The 23,409-nt window shown below is 38.9% G+C and overlaps 1 protein-coding gene across 1 annotated transcript in view; it reads left to right on the plus strand.

Annotated features, from left to right (window-relative positions):
* The window catches only part of gpr107 (G protein-coupled receptor 107), a 38,090-nt gene extending 17,942 nt beyond the window's left edge, over positions 1-20,148 (plus strand). The window contains exons 15-18 of the mRNA XM_026922347.3: positions 5,695-5,744; positions 10,402-10,485; positions 13,516-13,640; positions 18,545-20,148. Of these exons, the coding sequence (XP_026778148.1) occupies positions 5,695-5,744; positions 10,402-10,485; positions 13,516-13,640; positions 18,545-18,635 (350 nt within the window). The 3' untranslated portion in view covers positions 18,636-20,148. The remainder of the gene's footprint in view (positions 1-5,694; positions 5,745-10,401; positions 10,486-13,515; positions 13,641-18,544) is intronic.
* The last annotated feature ends 3,261 nt before the right edge of the window (positions 20,149-23,409 follow it).

Consider the following 23,409-nt stretch of genomic DNA (forward strand, 5'->3'; position numbering starts at 1 on the left):
ACCCATTTTAGCACATCTCCACCAACTTGCTGTTTATTACAGGGTCCTGTTTAATGTGCTATTAGATTTTAATGGGCTACCATCTTGCTTTGACCTTATCGTAAGTGTTTCTGAGGTCCACCGCTTAGTTTTGGCCATTATACAATCACAGATGTAGAATGGCTTCGGTATGATCTGAATTCTCAGTATGTTCCCTCTGATTCAAGTGAAAAGCATCTTTCGCATTCAGAAATACTTTTAGTTATTAAATAAATAGAATGGCCATAGGTCTGTCATGTTTTGTTGGAACATACAGGACAATAGAAAAACTCCATACCAACACTCTTATGCATAATTTTAACATGCATAAAGTTACAGCACAAGTAAAATCACCAGTACACACTGCAGATAATGACACAGTCCTCACGGACTGCTCGCTGATTCCTGATTGAAGCTTATTACGCAGCTCTACTGCAGCTGTTTTGACACTAGAGCACTGACATGCACAGAGGCATCGTAAGGAATTTTATAACTGAATCCCAACAATCCTCAATCAGGCTTGAATTTATCTATTTGCTAGCTGTAACGCGACATCAGACGGGATTTGACTTCTCATAAAACTCTCAGTCAGGTTACAGTGCAGTGTTGCCCATATGCATTTCTTCAGGAGTTGCTTTTGTTCTGGCGCGTCTGTGATTGCTTTTCCCTACTCAGACCCTACCTTTTGGCAGCCAGTTGTCTGGGAGGAATAAGAAGGCCACACTGTGCTCTCACCCAGGGGGAGACTGCAGATGTCAGACAGGCCGTAAATGTCATTGCAGCTTGGTGCAGCACTTGCATCTAAAGCCTTTTTCGGAAAATGTTTTAGCAGCGGAACAGTACTTCTGTTTAAAGTCAGAAATGATGAAAAATAAGAGAATACTGTTTAAGATCATATTTTTGTTCCATTTTCCACTGGAGTTGTTGTTTAAACTTGTACGCCCTCCCTTTTATAACCGCCTCAATTCTCATTTATATAGTCTGAGCAGTATTTGGATCCTCTTAGTTGTAATATTCAGCCCCCTGTGGCCCAGCCTGTCCTTCTTGTTATCTGTTCTAACAATACCAGATGGCATGTACTGCTTTTTTTTGCTTTTTTTTTTTTCTTTTCAGATCAGATCAGATCTGGAGACTGAAATGACGGTCATAACAAAAAAATCTGTTCCTATTTTACATTTATTTAGTGTCTGTGTGTGTGTGTGTATATATATATATATATATATATATATATATATATATATATATATATATATATATATATATATATATATATATATATATATATATATATATATATATTAGTTACACTCGAGGTACACTCTGTGGCCAGAAGTTTGTTTTCACCTGACCAACCATATGTTCTTGTTGAACATCCCATTCTGCATTTAGTTCCTGTTTGCTGTTATAATAAGCTCCACTCTTCTGGGAAGGCTTTCCACTAGTTTTTGGAGCATGGCTATGGGGATTTGCTCATTCAGCCACAAGAGCATTAGTGAGGTCAGGCGCTGATGTTGGGTGAGGAGGCCTGGTGCACAGTCAGCATTCATTTTCATCCTAAAGGTGTTTAATGGGCTTAAGGTCAGGGCTCTGTGCAGACCACTTGCATTCTTCCACTTCAACCTTGGTACACCATGTCTTCATGAACCTTGCTTTCTATACAGGGACACTGTCATGCTACAGTATATGAAGACATCTTGTACAATTGTGTGCTTCCAACTTTGTGGCAACAGTTTGGGGAAGAACCACATGTGGGTTTCTTTTGTCCAAATATGTTTGGCCATATCGTGTACATTTTCCTTTTTTCATTTAAAAACCATGAGGTAGCAAAATTTTGCCCTTTACTTTAGTGGAGCTGAAAGAGGTAGGGGAAAAAAACAGAATGCTAGAAGAAAAGGATGATTAGAGTGAGAGAGAGAGAGAGAGAGAACACTGGCCATGTGGTCTTCAGTTGTGTTTTTGTTTTGTTTTGTCCACTTGACAGGTACAGCTATTACCATTAGGGCTTGTTTTGTACTGGGAGGTCGTAATCAGTTTAATGATACTAGAGCACAACAGGACGCCACATCACATCCCATATGTTCATCCTGCTCTCACACACACACCCTTGTGCTGCCCTTTTAATGGCCGTGTGGTCTCATCTGTGCAGTGCTGTAGAGAATCAGGCACTTTACACAATCTGAATTGCTTTAAGCACTACACACAGGGACACCTTAAACCAAAGTTTACTGTTTATTCACTTGACTTTAACACTACAACCCTGTTGTATCTGAATAAATGTAGGTAAATGTTATACTTCACTGGCACTGAAGACAATTCTAGACCCAATTTGCAGTGACTTCAGCACTATTATTTATCTCAGCCCCCTAAACTGTTCAATCTTTCTCTGGCTCAATTCAGTTCCTTAAATTTTCTAAACTTGTCATAGGTGACAAAAGTGGTGCAACAGTACACAATCCACAAACCCAGACTCCTCCCCTTCGTTTTGTTTTTTATGCATCTAGCATAAAGCTGGCACACGCTGGCAGATCTTTCTATGACATTTACTTGGATTTGGTTATGCCACGTTATAGCACAGTGCCATTGAATTCTTGATGCTGATTATTCATTGTATTGATTATTCTTCTGTAACAGCGTCTGTGACAGTAGTTCTGGCTGCAAGGCAAATCACAGAGTTATAATAATGTGCCCGTTCTAATATATTGTAGTTTCTATAGTAACAACTTACACATGTACTTGTATAGTGGAGTCTCCACATGAACAGATTTAAAGCATTAAATTGAAGAAACTTGGTATTTTTGTAAGGAGTGCCCAGTGTCAGTGACAGTCAGAGATAAAGCTGTAACTTCAGGATAGAGGGATTCATGCTTTGCGGTTTCTCAGTAACATGACAAGCATTTTTTATTTTTTTTTTGTCTTATTAATTTCAAGAGGGGAAAGAGGCTTATGACGGAACAACTGTTTATAGCTGCTATAGTGTAAGTAATAACAGGAACTAACCTGCTTTGTAGACATTTTACAACATTAAACATAACTACAAACTAGGCATGAGACAAAATTTCATTGTCTTGAATATCGCAATACAAAATACTGGTGAGACGAATTTCCATATAATATTCATTATGAGCTCTACCTCTTCTTACACGCTAGGCGGTAGCATAGCAGCAGAGGTAGTAGCATACAGCGCACGAAGTTTGTAAGTGGAAACCTAACTGCCTCGAAGCATGCTTACTTAATAGTCCAGAAAGTTAAATTAATCCGAAGGACGAATTATGGCACGTATCCAATGTAAGGCCCACAGCTTCCTGAAACATGGTCTAAAATCAACGCCTGTGTGCTGTGCTTGATGTAAGTCACACTCGCATCTAAAAGCTATTCAGAAGCAAGGCGTGTGGTGAGCTGGCAGTGGAGTAACCAGAAATTAATTTCAGAGGGATGTGGAAATGTAAAATAATAATATCAGGATTGTTTTTCTCAGCGGTACAGTTAAATTGATAAGTGTGACCTACTCATGCATTTGAGGTGGATGGCAGGACAGCATTAGGAGCAGTGATGACATGAATTTGTTATTTAACCTGATCATTTAAGGTACAAACTACTGTCAAACAATCTTTCCATATTAATAACATTGCCATGAAATACACTGAAAAAGATTAAAATAACATTAATAATCGGGGATATTACACCTTATATTATAAATCCTGATCTAATTTTCTTACAATACAGTGTTTAGGTACTGCAGCAGTTTTATTTTTTTGTCTTTACAAAATAAATGTATTAAAATTTATCTAGTATTGGGATATTTAATATCGATATATGTCTCATATCGTAGCTTTAGTCTATCGTCTCATGCATACTATGAACAGATGAAAAATACAACGTGTCATTCCTTGATAAATAAAAAATTGTTGTGGTATAAAAGGAATAAAACACTTCAGAATATGGTTTTATGGGAAAATAATCAGCTTCTTGTGGTAATGGCCCTCTTTGTTGCACCGGGTTGTGACACACCACCCCTTCTTCGATCATTTTTCTACAACAGCACGTTTTGTTATGTTTTATTCCTTCCTCAGTAGTCTCTGACTTTGTAAAGTCCTCACTGTATTGACTAAACACAGTGCTGCGAGTGCAGAGGTCTGAGCTGTAGGTGATGCCGATGCCTTACGAGTAATCTCACCAGCATACATCTACAGAGATATTTCCTAAAGTTATAGAATAATGGTGGACTGATAATGTTGTGGTCTTTTCTAAGGCTACAGCATTGCAGAAGGTTAGATCGCTCACACACCCGTCAGTCATGCAGCCCATCATGCAAATAAGCTAACATTTACTTAGTCAACGTGTTGCTTTAGGTGTATCTAGTAAGCTACAGTTGTGTTGTTTTGGCCAGGTGAGAGAATGGACAGGAAATGGACAGCAGCGGAAGATCTAGCAGTCTGATAAGTGTATAAATATCATCCTGTTACCTGCCTTTCAGATAGATATATTCTACTAGTTTACCTAGTAATGAGAGAAGCTTTTTAGAATACAAAGATCAATATGTACATGATACGACGATATTAAAAAAAAAAAAAAAAAAAAAGATGTTTGCAAACATTAAAGCATAAAAAGCCCAAACTATGTCCCAGGTTAATAATAGTCAAGAAAAATAGGCAAAAAAAATCAGAGGAAGATTGTAAGGAGTATAATAAGTATCAGCAGCTTACAATGTTTTTGAAGTAACCAACATTATCACGTTTTAACGCACCATTTCTTTGAATGTGGGGAGTAAGTGTTTGGCAGTTTGAGAAAAATGACCGCCAACGTGATTTTGTTTGGGGAGCGGCATTTGATCGATTTGATATTTATCAATTCAAACCTCACGTTTTTATTTGCCATACCTGCTAGCATTGCTCATTCTTCCTGGAAAAAGAAGTGATATTCTACACACACACACACACACACACACAAAAGTGACCATTCCCTTTCCTATTCAGCTTGTTGCAATATTATTGGTGGCTGAACCTGTCTGTGGTTTAACACTTGACCACATTTCCACATTAGCAGCAACACAAAGTGGCCAGAGGTCAGATTTACACTGGCTTGCGATGGAGTGACTGATTTGTGATACAAATGCGAAGAGAAGCAGTGTACTGACTAGAAATTTTAAAACATTTTGCAATAAGTGAATAATAGTTGGTTGGTAAAAACTGCTTCATATAAAAAAAACACCTAAATGGAGTGATCGATGTCTGTTCATCCGCCAATATTGACCCAAATATTCAGTGGCGGTGTGCTATTAGTTCCCCCCTGGTGTTAAGACTTCATCACTATGCTAATCCAGCTATCCCACTGAGAGAACACATTCCCATCATAGAGGGGTGTGTGTGTGTGTGTGTGTGTAAACACTAGGATCGGTACAGGTTATTCCCAAAGCCCCACAGTGTCTGTCCCACTTAACTTTATTGCAAAAAAAACCTTTATCAAAATAAAAGAAAGGGGTCACACTGTGTTTCTGTCTCAGCTGCATTATGTTTTTCTGTTTTAAATAACACCCTTTTGTATACTTAATTACCAAATGCATTACATCCGCTTACATGCTTTAAATACTGTGATTAAAAGCACGGTGAGGTTTTGCTTCTGTCTGTGCCCAAATCAATTGATAATAGCTTTCCTTTTGTTGTCTTGTTATTTTAAAAGCTGCCATCAATCTGGCTCAGCTGAAGCTTTTCCGGCACTACTATGTGATGGTAAGTACTGACATTATTCACTGTCTATACACTCCGCTTCTTTTTCCCTTCTCCCTCTCTCACCTTTTCTTATTTCACACCAGCAGAAAACTCGGGGGTCCAGAGGGGATCACACTTTCCTGCTCGGTGTTGCATTGCTTTGAAATAGAAGGCGGTTTTGTTGTAGCCCATTTCGAAGCTAGTATTCCCTCAGTGTCTTTAGGCAGAGCATCAGAGTGCCCTTGCTCCGTAAATGCGGCTTCGGACAATCAGCAGATGTTTTTTTTTAATCCAATATGACTTACAAGTGAGCCAGAATCATAGTTAAGATAATAGATAAGGTTGTACTTCAGACAATGGAAAGATAATCTCTGCTAAACATGCAGTTGTTGGTTTCCTCAAAAAGACCTTTGTTAGGACTTTGGAGAAGCTGTGAGCTGAAAAAAGGCTTCATAACATCTCTGTGGTGCCAGTTTGGATTTTTCCACAGACTACTTTTGAACTGCTGCTGCTGCAAGAAACAATGCATTTTTAATATTTCCTCTATAAAATGTATTGCACTACATTACCTTTAAATATTACAGTGCATTTTGCATCAGCAGCCATGTTATTAGACCATAAAAGCACTGCATAGTGTAGAGGTAGAAGAACTATACCGAATGTATTGAAAGGATGTTCAGGATGAGCATATTGTGAAGTCCTGGGATGAGCACAAGACAGTCTTTATGGTGACAGCAGCAGTTCTTGGGTATAAACCTATAGCATCCAGGTGAGATTATTCACTGATACTCACCTGTGCTATCACCTGTGTTATTTGGACATACAAATCAACCACTAAGCCACCACTGCCTAGTTTTCAGTCACTTTCTCACCTGTTAGTCCATTTACACACACAAGTGGTCTCTTCATTTCACACTTCACACATTTTTACATATTTAGTGTGTTCAGTATTCAGTACAGCCATGTTTCAGTTAAACAAAAATGCTAATTTAAAAATATCTATCTATCTATATATACAATTGAGGTCAAAAGTTTACATCCCCCTTTCAGAATCTGCAAAATTATAATAACTACAACATAATTATTTTACCAAAATAAGAGGGATCATACAAAATGCATGTTATTGTTTATTTAGTGCTGACCTGAATAAGATACTTCACATAAAAGATGTTTACATATAGTCCACAAGAGAAAATAATAGTTGAATTTAAAAAATGACCCCGTTCAAAAGTTTACATCCCCTTGATTCTTAATACTGTGTTGTTACCTGAATGATCCACAGCTGTGTTTTTTTGTTTACTGATAGTTGTTCAAGAGTCCCTTGTTTGTCCTGAACAGTTAAACTGCCTGCTGTTCTTCAGAAAAATCCTTCAGGTCCCACAAATTCTTTGGTTTTCCAGCATTTTTGTGTATTTGATCCCTTTCCAACAATGACTGTATGATTTTATTTTTGTGTGTACATTTTTCTTATTTTTCTTTTTTTGCCTAAATATCATATTTTTTCATTTAGTACTGCCCTTCAGATGCTACAGAAGATAGTTACATGTTTGCAGAAGACAAAATAAGTTAAATTTACCCTGATCTTCAAATTCAAAAAGTTTTCACCCCCCGGCTCTTAATGCATGTTTTTTCCTTCTGGAGCATCAGTGTGCGTTTTTCTGCAGAACAGCAGGCAGTTTAACTGTTCAGGACAAACAAGGGACTCATGAACATGCATTTTGTATGATCCCTCTTATTTTGGTAAAATAATTAACATTTTGCAGATTCTGAAAGGGGGATGTAAACTTTTGACCTCAACTGTATATACTGTATATTATTTTTCCCCAATTAACACAAGACATTTGTCTTTCCATTAATGCCAGCAAATGTTCTTTTTTTCCCCTGATTCTTTTAAATATATTTAAAATGTTATAATTGATTAATCAATGGGATTTTATTGCCTGTCCAAATAAACTGCACCACAAAAAAAAAAAGACTTGTGTAATACCGCATATGTGAAAGTGTCCTTACACGAATCCTCCCAGAAGTCAGAGCCGCTCACTTTCTTCCTCATTGTGTAAAACCTATTGAAATGGTGCGATCCATAAAAGATTCTCACTCGTGCATTGCTATCTGCTGTTTCCTCTTGCTATCTCATTCTCTCCCTCTTTATCCACACCCCTGACACTCGCTCTCTTTTTAATGGGTTTTCACATAATATCACATCCTTTTAGAGCTCGCTCTCATTGCAGGATTTATATTAGATGTCGGTTCTGCTTGACCTGTACAATGACAGAAGTGATTTATATTCATCTATTCATGACTTACCGTGTCGGAATATGTATTATCATTTGTTCTGAGATCCAGCACTGATGTTTGTGAGATTCTTTTATTAGTTTCAGAGGTCTGAATATGTCGGGCATGACTGCTGCTGAAATAAGTCCGATGAAATGAAAGGAGAGAGTGGAACATCTGTCTGATGGGTAGATTGCTAGGTGCTGTTCAGTTTGTAGAATTTTTCCTGTTCGTCTTTTGGTTTGCTTATGGAGACTTCATGGTAGCACTTTACTAAGAGTTGCATATGAATAATCTATTAAGCTTTTAATAAGTTATAAATACGTGTTATTTATATATTGAGCAACTATTAAGTATTTGTTACTAAATAAAAGATAATGTATACAGTAAAGTGATGTCGAATAAACTGTTAATTGAGATTGATTTATCAGTACCTGATACACTATATTGCCAAAAGTTTTGGGACGTCTGCCTTTACATTCACATGAACTTTAATGACATCCCATTCTTAATCCGTAAGGTTTAATATGGAGTTGGCCCACCCTTTGCAGCTATAACAGCTTCAACTCTTCTGGGAAGCTTTCCACAAGGTTTAGGAGTGTGTTTATGGGAATTTCTGACCATTCTTCTAGAAGTGGTTTTGTGAGGTCAGGCACTGATGTTGGTCGAGAAGGCCTGGCTCGCAGTCTCCGCTCTAATTCATCCCAAAGGTGTTCTATTGGGTTGAGGTCAGGACTCTGTGCCGGCCAGTCAAGTTCCTCCACACCAAACTCGCTCACCCATGTCTTTATGGACCTTGCTTTGTGCACTGGTGCGCAGTCATGTTGAAACAGGAAGGGGCCATCCCCAAACTGTTCCCACAAGGTTGGGAGCATGAAATTGTCCAAAATGTCTTGGTATGCTGAAGCATTAAGAGTTCCTTTCACTGGAACTAAAGCCCAACCCCTGAAAAACAACCCCACACCATAATCCCCCCTCCACCAAACTTTACACTTGGCACAATGCAGTCAGGCAAGTACCGTTCTCCTGGCAACCTCCAAACCCAGACTCGTCCATCCGATTGCCAGACAGAGAAGCGTGATTCATCACTCCAGAGAACACGTCTCCACTGCTCTAGAGTCCAGTGGCGGCGTGCTTTACACCACTGCATCCAACGCTTTGCATTGCACTTGGTGATGTAAGGCTTGGATGCAGCTGCTCGGCCATGGAAACCCATTCCATGAAGCTCTCTACACACTGTTCTTGAGCTAATCTGAAGGCCACATGAAGTTTGGAGCTCTGTAGCTATTGACTTTGCAGAAAGTTTTCACTGTGCGCCTCAGCATGCGCTGACCCCGCTCTGTGATTTTACGTGGCCTACCACTTCGTGGCTGAGTTGCTGTTGTTCCCAATTGCTTCCACTTTGTTATAATACCACTAACAGTTGACCGTGGAATATTTAGTAGTGAGGAAATTTCACAAATGGACTTATTGCACAGGTAGCAACCTATCACGGTACCATGCTTGAATTCACTGAGCTCCTGAGAGCGACCCATTCTTTCACAAATGTTTATTGAAGCAGTCTGAATGCCTAGGTGCTTGATTTTATACACCTGTGGCCATGGAAGTGATTGGAACACCTGAATTCAATGATCTGGAGGGGTGTCCCAATACTTTTGGCAATATAGTGTAGTTTGTATACTCAAAAACTATCTCCTAATAGCTGGTTATTACAGTGTAGGTTTGTAGGTTTGCTCATATAAAGAGGTAAAACAGGAACATCGTACTGCTTCTGCATTATCATTCGTTAGGATAATAACTGGCTAATCAGGCTAATGATCTATTAAATAAGCTATTGATCTTTAGCTAATATTTTTGGTCCACTCTGCAGCACTGATCAGAGAAGACTGTTTTCCTTCACCAACACATTTCAATTTCAAATATACCCTAGATATAAATCATTCGTTTATGTAGCCCATTACTAGCGTAATTTTTCGGATAAATATGGAAGTACAAGTTGCATATTTCTATGAGATGAAATGGGATGATTTCTATGAGCCTATTTGTCACTGGAATTATAATAACCAGCAGGAAGCAGACTGTTGTTGTGTTTATAAGAATATTATTAGCAGTGATGGTGACCTTAGGGACTCACTGCTATATACTTATCTTATTACTTACTGATGCTTGCTGAATCTGTGACTAACTAATCAGTTATGGATAATCACTTATTAACAGCATATTACATTTTCAGAATGTGACTTTTAATGTTACTGCTCTCCTTGCTCTCTCTCTCTCTCTCTCTCTCTCTCATTGATTTCAGGTCCCTACATACTTACTCATGCTGTCATTAATTACCTGATGTGTGAGGAAATGTGAAGAATTCCATGTCTGCATTATTAATATCTGTATTTCTACTTCACAGATCGTGTGCTATATTTATTTCACCCGCATCATCGCCATCCTCATCAAGGTCATCGTGCCCTTCCAGTGGAAATGGCTCTATCAGGTGGGTGAAGGACATTTCTCTTTCCTCTTGCACCCATCCTACTCAGTCGTCAGTATACTTCCTGAAATTCCCCTCGGCATTAAGAGGGCATGATGAGGGTGACGGAGCTGTAGGTGTGTTTAGGTGCGGTATTAAAGGAAGGATGAGGTATATGCTCATATCCATGAAAGGATATATAAAATACTGTGTTGCGCTCCTAGATTTATGTGAACGGAGGCATGCTAAAGAGATCAGTTTCCTCCATTAGCCATGGATTTGAGATGAAAACATCATACTTTTCTGCAGAGATGTTTTTCCTCTACATAACTGCTCTTTTGGTAATCAGACAAAGCTTCACCATTTATACACTGTGTTATATGACATTTGAATTTATTTTTTTCATCCATTATACAAATTAATTTTGTTTTAATGCTCTACGTAGATTCAGATATGAGTCATAAATAATAAATTGGCTGGCTTCCTGAAAATTAAGCATTTTATGTTTTAAGCTTTATGATCGTTTTGGAGGGTTTTCTCCAGCCTCTAGTTCTGACAGTGTGACTTTATCACTACATGAGTAAATGTGCTTATAAAGCCGCAGGAAACATGGGATTAAATGTTAAAAGTCTAAAGATCTGATAAAAGAGAAGCGTTTATCAGTGGCAGATCCATACTGATTGACGACGACGTCTCCCTAGCTACATAAACAACCCAGGAACAGTGCTAGTACTAGAAACGTGTGTAGGAATGACAGTAAAGCTTCGTAATTCGTTTTTGCACACAAATATGAATGCTATGTGGTGTCTCGGTGTAATTTCTTCATATTTTTTATAGAAAGCAGTGAATTAATATTTCTTATGACTACTACTTCCCCGTTCCAGCTCGATAAAAAAGTTACACTGATCAGAGCGTGACACTGCAATATGCAGAAGCACTTTTTTCCTGCAACAACATTTCCATACAACATCTGATTCCTCTGTTTACAAAAGTAAGCAGGTAAACATGACCTCACCTCTACCAAATATAGTCCTGCCCAACTCGAATAGGCCAGAAGAAAATGGCAGAAAAGAGAAATTCAGAAAGGTCTTAATTGGAAAAAAAAAATCACAGAAGCGATAGATAACAGGCAGTAAGCAGTAGTAGCGCAGTGGGTAAGATCTACTGATCAGAAGGTCATGAGTTCAAATCCCAGCACTGCCAAGCTGTCACTGCTGGGCCCATGACCCTCAACTGCCCAGTTGTATCAATGAGATTAATAAAAAAATAAATAAATTAAAAAAAACCTTCTTTTCTGTAAGTCACTCTGGATAAGGGCATCTGCCAAATGCCATAAATATAACAGTAGTATGTTAAAATGTAAATGAGTGGACGTGGGCATTAAGAATGTAAAGCAGATGTATTCATCAACTACAGGCCTACAGGGTTCTCATTTCTTTTCATTTCATTTCTTTAATTGTTTCCTTGTTTCACATCCCCTCATCCCCTCCTTTTGCTTCTTAGCTCCTCACTCTGACAATCCATAGATTCATATACAATCCAGGAATTAGTACCAAACGTATTTGCTGAATGAGACGCTCTCGCTCAAAAACAGCAGCGTCATTCATTAATGATTGCACAGCTGTATCGCTTGTCCCGTGGCATAACGGATCACAGTGGGAATGCACACTGAATTGATAATTAGATAATTAGAAAGTGATTGCATGTGTACGTTTAAGTTTGCACATATAAAGGATGATGCTTTAGCCTGTACAGTATTCTACTCAGTCCTCAACTGCTGTCTCATCTGGGCAAGCTTTTTGGAAATTCACACACACTTGGACTTTGATCATTGATTTTCATCCATTAGTCTTCCACTCTGTCCCGTCACATTCTTTGTAGATTATTTGTAATATTGCAGTATGTGAAAGTGTCCCATACTGGTATAAAAGTACAGACAAACTCTATACCTTATGAAGAATTACAGCCAGAACACCAGATCAACCTTCATAACACCTGCTACGGAAAACCTTCGTAGGTTTTCGCACTTTGTTAGCAGCCCCAAATATTGTGATACATATTGCGTAACGTGTAAAGTATGTTTTTTTTTTTTTTTTTTTTTTTTTTTTTTTTTTTTTTTTTTTTTTAAATGTGGTGATGGTGGAGAGTTTATACCACTGCTATACGTCACACTCTACAATGAGCACCTGTGTGTCCTCACTCTGGAAGCCGTCTTTCTCCTCATCCTTGATTTCAATGAGCTCGTTTAAATAATTGATACATCCTTAATGATGGAGGACTTTGATCGATTTCCAGGTCATGGGCTAAAGGACAAAGAATCGAGGAGCCATCAATTAGAGTATTGAGACGAAGCCAGAAACATGGTCTTGCCTGAAAATTAAGACCTGCTACTTCAGTTGAACCGAGCAATATTTCACTGCATTCTCTCCCAGTTTAAAACTGTTTGGGCTGTAGAATGATGGAAATGAAGCTAGTAGTCATCCAGAACCTTTTCAAAGTTTGAATGGATGGATGGATGGATGGATGGATGGATGGATGGATGGATAGATAGATTAATGGATGGATGGATGGATGGATTAATCGCTGGATGATGGATTAATGAATGGATGGATAATGGATGGATGATGGATGGATTAATAGATGAATGGATGGATGGATGGATGGATGGATGAATGGATTAATAGATGGATGATGGATTGATGGATGATGAATGAATGGATGGATGGATGGATTAATAGATGGATGATGGTTAATGAATTAATGGATGAATGGATGGATGGATGATGGATTAATAGATGGATGGATGTTGAATGGATGGATGGATTTATGGATTAATAGATGGATGATGGATTAATGAATTGATGATGGATTGATGGGTGGATGAATGGATGGATGGATGGATGGATTAATAGATGGATGATGGATGATGGATTAATGAATTGATGATGGATTGATGGGTGGATGAATGGATGGATGGATGGATGGAGGGGAACTGAAACATTTGGGTTATGTTAACGTTGTGTATGTAACACGCCTTTATGTTGCTCTTCACAGCTGCTGGACGAACTGGCCACTCTGACCTTCTTCGTCCTGACTGGCCACAAGTTCCGTCCAGCTTCTTCCAATCCCTACCTGCTGCTGTCTGTGGAGGACGAGGAGGACATGGAGATGGACGATGTGTAAGATGTTCACACAAACACACACAAAAAGATATATATATATATGTTATATACTGTAAACAGATGCACTGTACAGGCCGAAGCCCTGCTCATTGCCCCTCTCATCAAAAAGGCATTGCCAGGGTTTCATTTCTTCATCTCTGCCTCCTCCCTCCCTCTCTTAAAGAAAAAAATCCCCCGAACGGCTTGCATATTAATATTTATAATTAACATGTGATCTTCAGTCGCGTCCAAGATTTATATTGTAATGAAATTCTCAGTATACTTTTTTTAGTTTCATGGTTAATGGTTTCCTAAAATTACCCACAAAGCTTCCAAAGCTTGAACTTTCATGCTAAGACCACCATCAACGCCATTATGCTCATCATCTCGTAGATTGCTATCCAGTCAACGAAAGTGTGGCATATTGTTGCATTGCATTCTGGAACTTTGAGTCCAGTGTTTTTTATTTCCACTGCTTCTACACTGGATTTCTCATTAATATGAAGTTGAATGTTGCTAGAAAATGGTGAGTGAGAAAAGAAGCTCTTGCTCTTTTGTCTTTAGGAGCTAACAGTGAAACCTTACTGTTACCTCTTATGTCGCCGTGTGACATCAGCGTGACACACAACCGCTAGCTTCTCACGGGTATCACAAAAATACAGCACCAACCCAACAAATTCACACCAGAATCACTAAAAACATCACACATATCATAAGATAACTATATTGAATTGTTTCAGGAGGGTGGAAGGGGATTCCTTTAACCATGGCAACCTGTTCACTTTCCTCCAGCAAGGCCTTTCTGCTTTTTTTGTCCCTCGCTCGCAGTCCCAGCCAGAAATAGCTTAGCAACATGTGTCCTTGTTCTTCACTGGCACCATTTTTCTCTCCATGTTTTCATCACCACTCTTTCTCTCACCACCTCACGGTGAGTCCTTCCCCAAGTCCTTCACCTCAATCTGAATAGGGCAGTGGGCGAGCCTTATTTTTTTTTCTCCTTTTTTATGGATGGGAAGTGGACTAGAGGGCAGGTGCAAATTGTGCCCAATGAGTCATAAAAAGAACAGAGAAGATGGATGACAGGGAAGCGAGGGCCAAAATTAGATTCTATTAAAGCATGCATTTCCAAAAAAAAAAAAAAATTCATCATTTTTTTTTAGTATGGTTGGTGAGTACTGGTTCTGAATTCAGGCTCTGTTAGTATGGGTTTGCAGCCTCAGGTCATCAGCCTACATTTTCTCTTCAGAATGTTCCCTTGCTGTTGCCAGGAAGCTGACATGACCCAGCTACTCGAGGAGGCACCATGTGGCCTGGCATTTTTAAGGCCTCTCCTGATCCCAGGAGAAGGAGGTGCAGGTGCCGCTGGTGGTGGAGGATCAGCTGGCCCTTAGATGAATACACCACCTCTCTCCTGTTCATTACGGCCCAGCCTGGCTCCATGCCACTCCAGCTGTGTGTTTTGTGCAGAGAGGATGTGAGAATTTCAGACATTTAGTTTCATTGTGTGGTGGACAGTGATCGATCAAAAGGATGGTGGCAGTAGAATAGCCAGGAATTCATTTCGGGGGAGATACAGGAAATAAAATCACCATGTGATCTGTACAATTATATTGAGAAGCATGACTCTGTTGTGCATTTGAGGTGGACAGTAGTACAAGCGGTGATGGCATGAATTTATCATTTAAGGTGCAATCTGTCAACAAATCTTACCATATTAATAATTATATTCATATTAATCCATAAAACTATCAAATCTGTGTGATAGTTTGACTGAAATGAGATGCTTATAATGATGATCTTTGGGAACAACATTTTATCTTATAAAACCAGGTTCTTTTTCTGGTCCTGTAACTCACAGGCTGTCACCTCCACTTCCCTGAGCTCACAGTGCAGCTAGCTGGCTTTCAAACAGAAACCGCAAAAATCCTGTTTCTCACCATTGCACCTGGTAGCCAATAAAATGTGATTAAAAAACTAAGCGACATGTTTATTTGACATTTGGGACGGTTAAATTTGGAATAGCTGTGACTCTCAAGGCTACAGTTGACCTCAGGCTCCTGTATTCTCAGGCTTTTATGAACATTATTATAGCATAATCACTGATCAAAAACATTATTTGACATGAAGTAACATATTTTGCACAGTAATTGCACTATAAAAATGGTCATAAAAGGTATATGTAATCAGCTGTGCTCTGTGTGCATTAAGTTAGCCATCAACAAGTAAATATTTGGAACTGGAAAATTTCAGTAGGGGTTCAAACCTGAAATCAACCTCCTAGCTACACATCTGGATGATGGGCTCATACAGCTGGAGCAACCTGTGCAGGAAAAGCCCATATGAACCATAGCTAATGTGCTTGATATAATAGAAAAATAGTAAAACAATTCATTAATATTAAAACTGAAATCAGTTCCAGGCAGGTTGATGCTGGTGATGGTTTGTTTTTATCTCTTCTTTCGTCTTTTTTTTCTTTCTTTTTTTTAAGGAAGGCTTAGTGTTTTGCCTTTTCTCAAGGCAGAAACAGCATCGTGCTGCACCTTTTAACACTCTGCTCCATTAAAGCGTACAGTTTTACATCTCTGCCTCAGCAGCTGTCTGTGTGTGACTGTAACTTGCTAGTGCCATGATGAACTCCTGACACGTCTGTGGTGACTAGGTGTGTAAATCTAACATGGATGGAATTAAAGTCTTGACAGAAGTAATATCACTTAATTATATTAACCCAAAAGGCTGGCTGTCATTTTTTTTAATCAGGGGAATGGCTTCCTCTTGCATCTGCCCCTAAATCTAACCCAGGTGCTGGGATCATGTCTCCTGTTCTTGTCTTTAAGCTATAAACCAACAAACCATTAAACTGAGAGTCGAGGTGCCAGATATTTTACATATGATGTGTTTACTGCACACAATATTCTTTTTTTTTTTTTTTTTTTAAAGCTCACTTGATTATTTAAACAAACTTAAATTTCCAGTCAAATCCAAGTCCGTACCACTGCTCCTGAGGTTTGGCTGAAATGATCGTAAATCAAAGTACAGCAATTTACCTCACAAATCTAGAGTGATTATTAATATTTCAGGGTTGTACATTAGAATTTTGAGACAGGAATACTGATTCACAGTCATGTTCTTTGAATCTAAAAAACAAAGAATTCACCTGAAGCTGGCCTACTACTGTTAATATTTTTTAAAGGTTCAGTTTGTAATAATTTATAAGTGTTTATAGACCTGAAATAATCATATAATTAAAAAAAAAAAAAAAAAAAAAACTTATGAAAACTGTGATTTGCACTGGATCTGGCTAATCTATTCATTTCAACCTTCTATTTGCATTTTTATGGCCCAGAAATAAGCTCCGCCCCCCAGCTTAAACAGAGCTGCTCAGCTCTGCACCTTCTCCGGTTTAGGATAACTCCACTCCTAGTTCATTTTTGAAAATGTTTAGAAGGGGGTGGGGTACACGTCGGCTGGGAAAGGGGGCAGGGGGACGTGTTGAGATTGCGTGGAGGCTGAATTGGGAAGGAAGTCGTGAGGGTCGGGCTGGTTAGTGATATCATGTAGCCAATTTGAGCTAATTGGACTAACTCAAAATGTTAAGAATAACAGGTTTTATTTACGTACATACTGCCTTCCTCACACTCAGGCTCACTTTACAAATGAGTTGAAAAGGAAACACAGAAGCACCAAAAAGCAAATTAAAAATCAAATGACAGCTGAGTCTTTGGGAGCTCATAGCAGCTTAGTTTTGCAGCTCGCAGTCCCACTCGTGTCTGACGCCATCACACAACACACACATCACATCCAGGAGAAGTACGCAGCTTGAGCTCGGGTCTGTTGGCGCTAAACTGTGGCCAAAGAAATGATTTAACCACTGAGCACTGAGCTTTCTGCTACACTCAAAAATGTTCAAACTGCTAAATAAAACTATGAAGAACTGAGGCTCAAAACTACAACATGTACAAACACACATAACAGCATAATCATTATAACTGGAAGTAACACAAAACTGCTAACTGTGCTTATAGCACTGTCGAATCCGCGATTCTGATTGGTCAGAAGGTGTTGATTAATTTTCTACACCAGCACAGCTCTGACAGTAGTGCCAGCTGCGAAGCAAATCACAGGTTTATATTAATGCGCTTTTTCAAATATGTTATCGTTTCTATAGTAACGTCTTGCACAGGAACTTGTTCCATATAAACTGATAACAAAATATGTACTTGGTGATGTTTTCTGTAAAGGAGTCTCCAGTGCGAGGGCTTTCTAACTGTCCGAGGTAAAGCTGTAACGTAATATTTTCCACCACAGCAACATTTTCATGATAGGAGACTTTGCGCTTTCTCTGTAAGCTGGTCATAGTGAACACAAGAGATGGGAAAAAGAGACGCTAGTGAGGGAATGACTATTTATAGCTGTATAATATAACATACGCAATAACAGGAACTAACTTGATTGATGAATATTCCACAATATTCAAAGTGACTATAAATGGTTAAAAATGTATGACATGTCATTCTTTAATAAATTAAAAAGGAGTCAACTTACTGCGAGGAATAAAACACTTTGGGCATATGGTTGAGTAATTAGTGTAATGTGACCATGTTCTCAGTACCCAGTACCCAGTACCTGAAGACCAGAAGAGCACTGTAGAGGCAGAAATGTGGACAATTCGTTGATATTTTGGCAGTTTGGAAGGATCGATTATAATTTCTAAGAAGACTGACATCATTCATTTGAGTTAATTCTGAGTTAATTCTTACACATTCGTAAGGTTACGTAGTGTCACTTACTTCCGATATCCCATATCTCCGCCCACCTCAAACTGGTGGGGGAAAAAAACGCTCTCAGAAATCTCTGAGCTGAAGAGATCAACGTATATTCTTTTGCAGTCTGTCAATTCAGCATGGAATCTGTTCTCTCCTCAGGGTTACTACATCTACAGCCATGGGGGAAGGTGTGAAAAAGGTGAAGAAGGTGTCAAATGGCCCATCAGAGGAGCGGGAGAGCATGGCATGATGGGAAATGTAGTTCTTCAGGGACGTGTCTGGACTTCATGGCGGGCATTTTAACCTTCGCTTGTGGAGGACATGGTGAAAATTCCCACTGGATGCGCTCATGCTGGGACGTGGTGTAATATCTCTGGAAATGTTCTACAGACAGTATAAAGACTCACTAACCTCCCTTTCTCAGTAGTTCTAATGGAAAATGCTTGGTGCTGTGCTTTGTCTTCAGTTGATGCAGGTTGTTTTGCTTTTATTTATTTATGATTGTTTTTTTATTGATGGTCTCTTGATGGCATTTTTTTTTTCTTCTGGCACTTTAGCCAACACACTCCAAGCAAATCCTAGGTCACTGTCGTGTCACTATGCAGATTCCTCGGTACTCCAGAGCCTCGAGTTTACTTACAGGTCTTACGAATTTGAGTTTCTTTTCTTTTGGCTGAAAGTGGCGTAAAAGATAGGCTGTATCTCCTGTATAAATGTACAGATCTGAGACAATTGTACAGACACAAGATTTCCTACCTTAAAGGATGAACCTTGACTTTGTCATGTTTTCAGTGGCCGTTTTTATTTCAGGTTTATTTGGACATTGATAATGTTATATGGGGGAATCTAAACGTTTCATATGTGGATATTGCAAATGAATACACTGGGCTGTATCTTTTAAAAGTACCAATAATTTTAATAATGTTTGAAATCATGAATCTTAAGTTATCATCAGTATCAGTTATGAACGTGTTTTATTTTAATGCTTAAATATTTGGCTTATTTTCAGAAACCTGTCGGCTAGATAAAGTGGTGATATATTCTCAGTATTAAATTGTGCAATAGTTTGATTTTTGTTGAATTGTGTCTACATTTGTTAATCTGAAATTGAAAGATTAATGGGTGTTTTTCCGATCTGTGTGATGGCGAGCAGATATCAGGGACAAAAGTCTAATCAATCAGTCGTCTCTGCGCATTTTCTAAAACGCAGAGTAGTTGAGGAGCGTCATTATATTCATTTTCATGTCACACTGAAAGATTCAGGATGACACAAATGGATGCTCTCCAACACCCACATGAGATGTTTTTATGCTTGTTAGTAAAGGCCCTTATGCCCTGTGCTTGTGTTTATATGGAATATCACTGATAATTCTTACTATATAGAAGGTTTTAAAAGAAAATATCTAATTTGGCTTCTTCACAATTACAATAAGGGTTGATACATGATTAAAGTCAGCCTTTACAAGACATTTTGTTGAATAAATGTCAGTGTTTATTTAAATTTATTACCATTTGCTTTTAGCTGCTACATTCCAATTACAACAATAGTTACACAAGTCAGTTTTTCTCATTGCTTATGATAACCACACATTTTGCCTTTCTGTGTTTTGAAAGGTCTGATATGTACATTCTTCTCATATTTTCAGGGAAATGGTTTAAACCAGTATTTGATCATTTTGATGTGGACTTTGTTTGCATTTTGGATTTTTGCTGTGTGGTTAGGTTTTCAGTCTTTGAAGGATTAAAGTAATATATGACCACTTTTCAGAGTGTGTCTAAGATATAATATTGTGACATAGGTATGTGTGTGATATGACCAAAATATCACATCACGATTCTTGAAGACATTTTCAATATACACAATATGTATCATGATATATAGGTTTGCTAAGAAGCTTCCAGCGTAACTGAAGTGTTTAATTTAAAAACCTGTGAAAAAGCTGTGTTTATTGATACTTCTATCTAATGTCTCCAAAATTTATTTAACATTGAAAAGTAGAAAAAATAAATTCTGTAAAATGTTTAACATTTTATCCTTTACAACATACGTAGCTGCTTCCAGTCCGTTTCTATTTATTTAAAACACACACAAAACAATATCGCAATATTGGGGCTGCTGAGTGGTGCAACAGAAAAGCCCTCACCCTATCATCAGGAAATCATTTGATGCCAAAACCATCTTTGGCAGGGGCCAAGGAAGCAAAATTGTCCGTCTCTGGGTGGGAGGGGTTGCATAGTCTTTCTCTTTTGTCAATCACATTGACACTAGCCAATCATCTGTCAGCTCCTGTATGCGGAAGAGGGCAGATAGCACTTTCCTCTGGGTGTGTTTCCTCTATGCTGAAATGTGACGCATCAGTTCGAAAAGATGCCGCTGGTTGGCTTTACATGTCTCAGAGGAAGTATATGTTAGCCTTCACCCTTGCTAGGTGGTAGCTGTAGTATGATATAATTTATCATGATTTTGATATGTCATCATATTTCCCAGCCTTAATTGTGAAAAAATTCACTGCTGCTGCCTCCTGCTCTCAGGTTAACTCTCTGGGCTGTGAAGTTCAACTATCACTTCATCATGTGTTTCATGATCCTGCACACTTTTGCCTAACATACTTCTTTTTGGACCATTCAGGAAGTACAGTTGTGTGGATTTGGAAGAAACACTAAAAGTATGGTCTGAATTTATCTGAATTCTGATTTAGCTCATTTACATTCAAATCACTGATTATTCACCTTTAAATTAAAGTCTTCTCTCCTCATAGCAATTATCCATTACAGTGCAGTATGAATATAATAGCGACTCTCTCAGTGTTTGTCCATATAATCAAATGTCAAGTGTGAGAGCATTGTTAACATCACATGTAATTACTCCAATATGGGACGTGCAGTTTTCTATAACATTATCACATACAGATTCACTGAATCTTATTACTAAAATGTGTTTTTGGAAGGTCCTGACAGTTGATTACTGACCTGAAATGACATGACAGTGAGAGAGAACTTTATATCAATCAGTGATGCTTTGCTTTATTCATAAATGCAAAATTCTCTGTCTTGTTTTCTGTCCAAACCACTCATAAGAAGGATGCATATTGCTGAAATACATTATTAGTGCAAATGATCCAATTTCCTAGAGCTGTATGCAGTGCATGGGTGAGCAGCTGCCCTGAGGGTCTGCTGGGGCTCTAGGCAAGATCTTCAGAATGGGTCACTCTTGTATAATTACCAGCTAAATATATCCTGACACAAAAACAACCATAGAATAAGTGCTTTCAAAACCATTTACTATTTATTTATTATTCTTTTACAACCCAGCTAACAGGCTAACATTCCTTTAGCCTACATTTCACCTTAGCAACTGTGAAAACCAAACTAGCTAGTACCTAGTAAACATTAGCTCATTTGAGCAGCATCACAGTAACTTGAACAAAATCGATTAAACAACATGCAGCAGTCATCTATTAGCCCCTTCACCACACTAGAGCTCTAAGCAGTCACCTATACGTCATAATAGATGAGGCAGTCTGGTATGGATGTACTGAGGACAGCAAATTTCACATTTTGCCAGAGAAAAACAAGCAAACACTGAAGTGGACTATCTTATTAATCATCGCCACGTCTCGAGTGCTCTGTGTCATTACTGTGGCTTAGATGCCCTTTAAGAGATTGTGATGTTGCCAAAATGTCAACAAGCAACTGAGAACAGCCTGAAGATCCAGAGGTGCCAAAAAGTGTGGCATGAGCACTCTAGCTTCCTGTGAAGCAAAACTCAACTTTCTTCTTGTGGTCCGTGTGAGAGTCAGATGTAGGTGTCAGTAGTGCTTTTTATAACAGACACACATGCACACTCGGTGTGTAGATATGTGGGCTGTTGTATCTTTATCTCAGGTAGCGGTGACTCTAGATCTTGTTGATAGTGCTATTTAGATTTATAACAGTAACAGTAATTTTTGTACACAACCACATCCACACTTTACAAGTTCTCATCTGATAAAAATTGTGCCATAGAGGAATCAACTTTCTATATTTTGGACACATAAATAATCATTTACATTTTGTAACACATTGTGCTGAACGCTTCCTCCACTGCGTGCTTTCACCTCACAGCTGAGTTGTACATCTCACACATGACGTAGATCTACACACCTTTAGGTAAAATTCAAGGCTGCATCCTAAACTGCAGAATGCACACTAAGTAGTGGTAATGACAAAAGTGATGTGACATACTATTTAGTATGGTTGTATGCATTTGAGAAACTGCCCAAGTATTGACGACTACGGAATAAACTTTGTAAGCCTTTGTAACAGTTAGAGGTAAAGCTGCTCCTTTCCACTTGGGTAGGTTTTCCACTGTGTGGCTGAGGACTTGTGTTTCTCTGGTACATGACAAATCTGCATTTTCTTTTGTCATGTTCAGATGGATTCACAGCTGAGTAGCCTGCTGAGCATTGCTGCCTGTTGCATTTCTGATGGTTCCACTGAGCTAGCTGCAGGGACATCAGCCGGGAGTCACCCTCTATTGGTGTTTCGCCCCTTTAATCACAAAACACCTCCTGGTGGTGGGGCAGTGGCAGGGATGTCTCCCTGCCACCCCCTGCAGCATGCCCTAGGATCCCTGCCTTCCCCATGTCTTATCATTCCTTCCAAGCCACAGCCAGATGTTGCCCTTCTCTGCTTGCTCTGCCAGCTCTTTCAGTGCCTTCCTCAATGCCTCCACTGACATTGCAATGCCACAGAGGAATCATTAGATAGATGTCCCTACAAACCCTTGACATCCCACCTCCACAGGGCAAATAATTGCCCTCTTCCCTGCTTCTCTACACTCACTTGCCAGCCCTGAGTACTCCCTCTTCCTTAAAAAGGCTGCCTCCAGGCCCTCCTCCCAGGGCACATTGAGCTTGACTATTATGACTGCTTTTGATATTGATGACCACAGCACAATGTCTGGCCAGAGAGAGGTTGAGGTGATTTCAGAGGGAAACCAGAGTTAGTGATTGTGGTCTACTCCTTTCCACTTGGACAAGTGA

Source organism: Pangasianodon hypophthalmus, chromosome 27 (genome assembly GCF_027358585.1).
Source record: "Pangasianodon hypophthalmus isolate fPanHyp1 chromosome 27, fPanHyp1.pri, whole genome shotgun sequence".
Classification (NCBI taxonomy): domain Eukaryota; kingdom Metazoa; phylum Chordata; class Actinopteri; order Siluriformes; family Pangasiidae; genus Pangasianodon; species Pangasianodon hypophthalmus.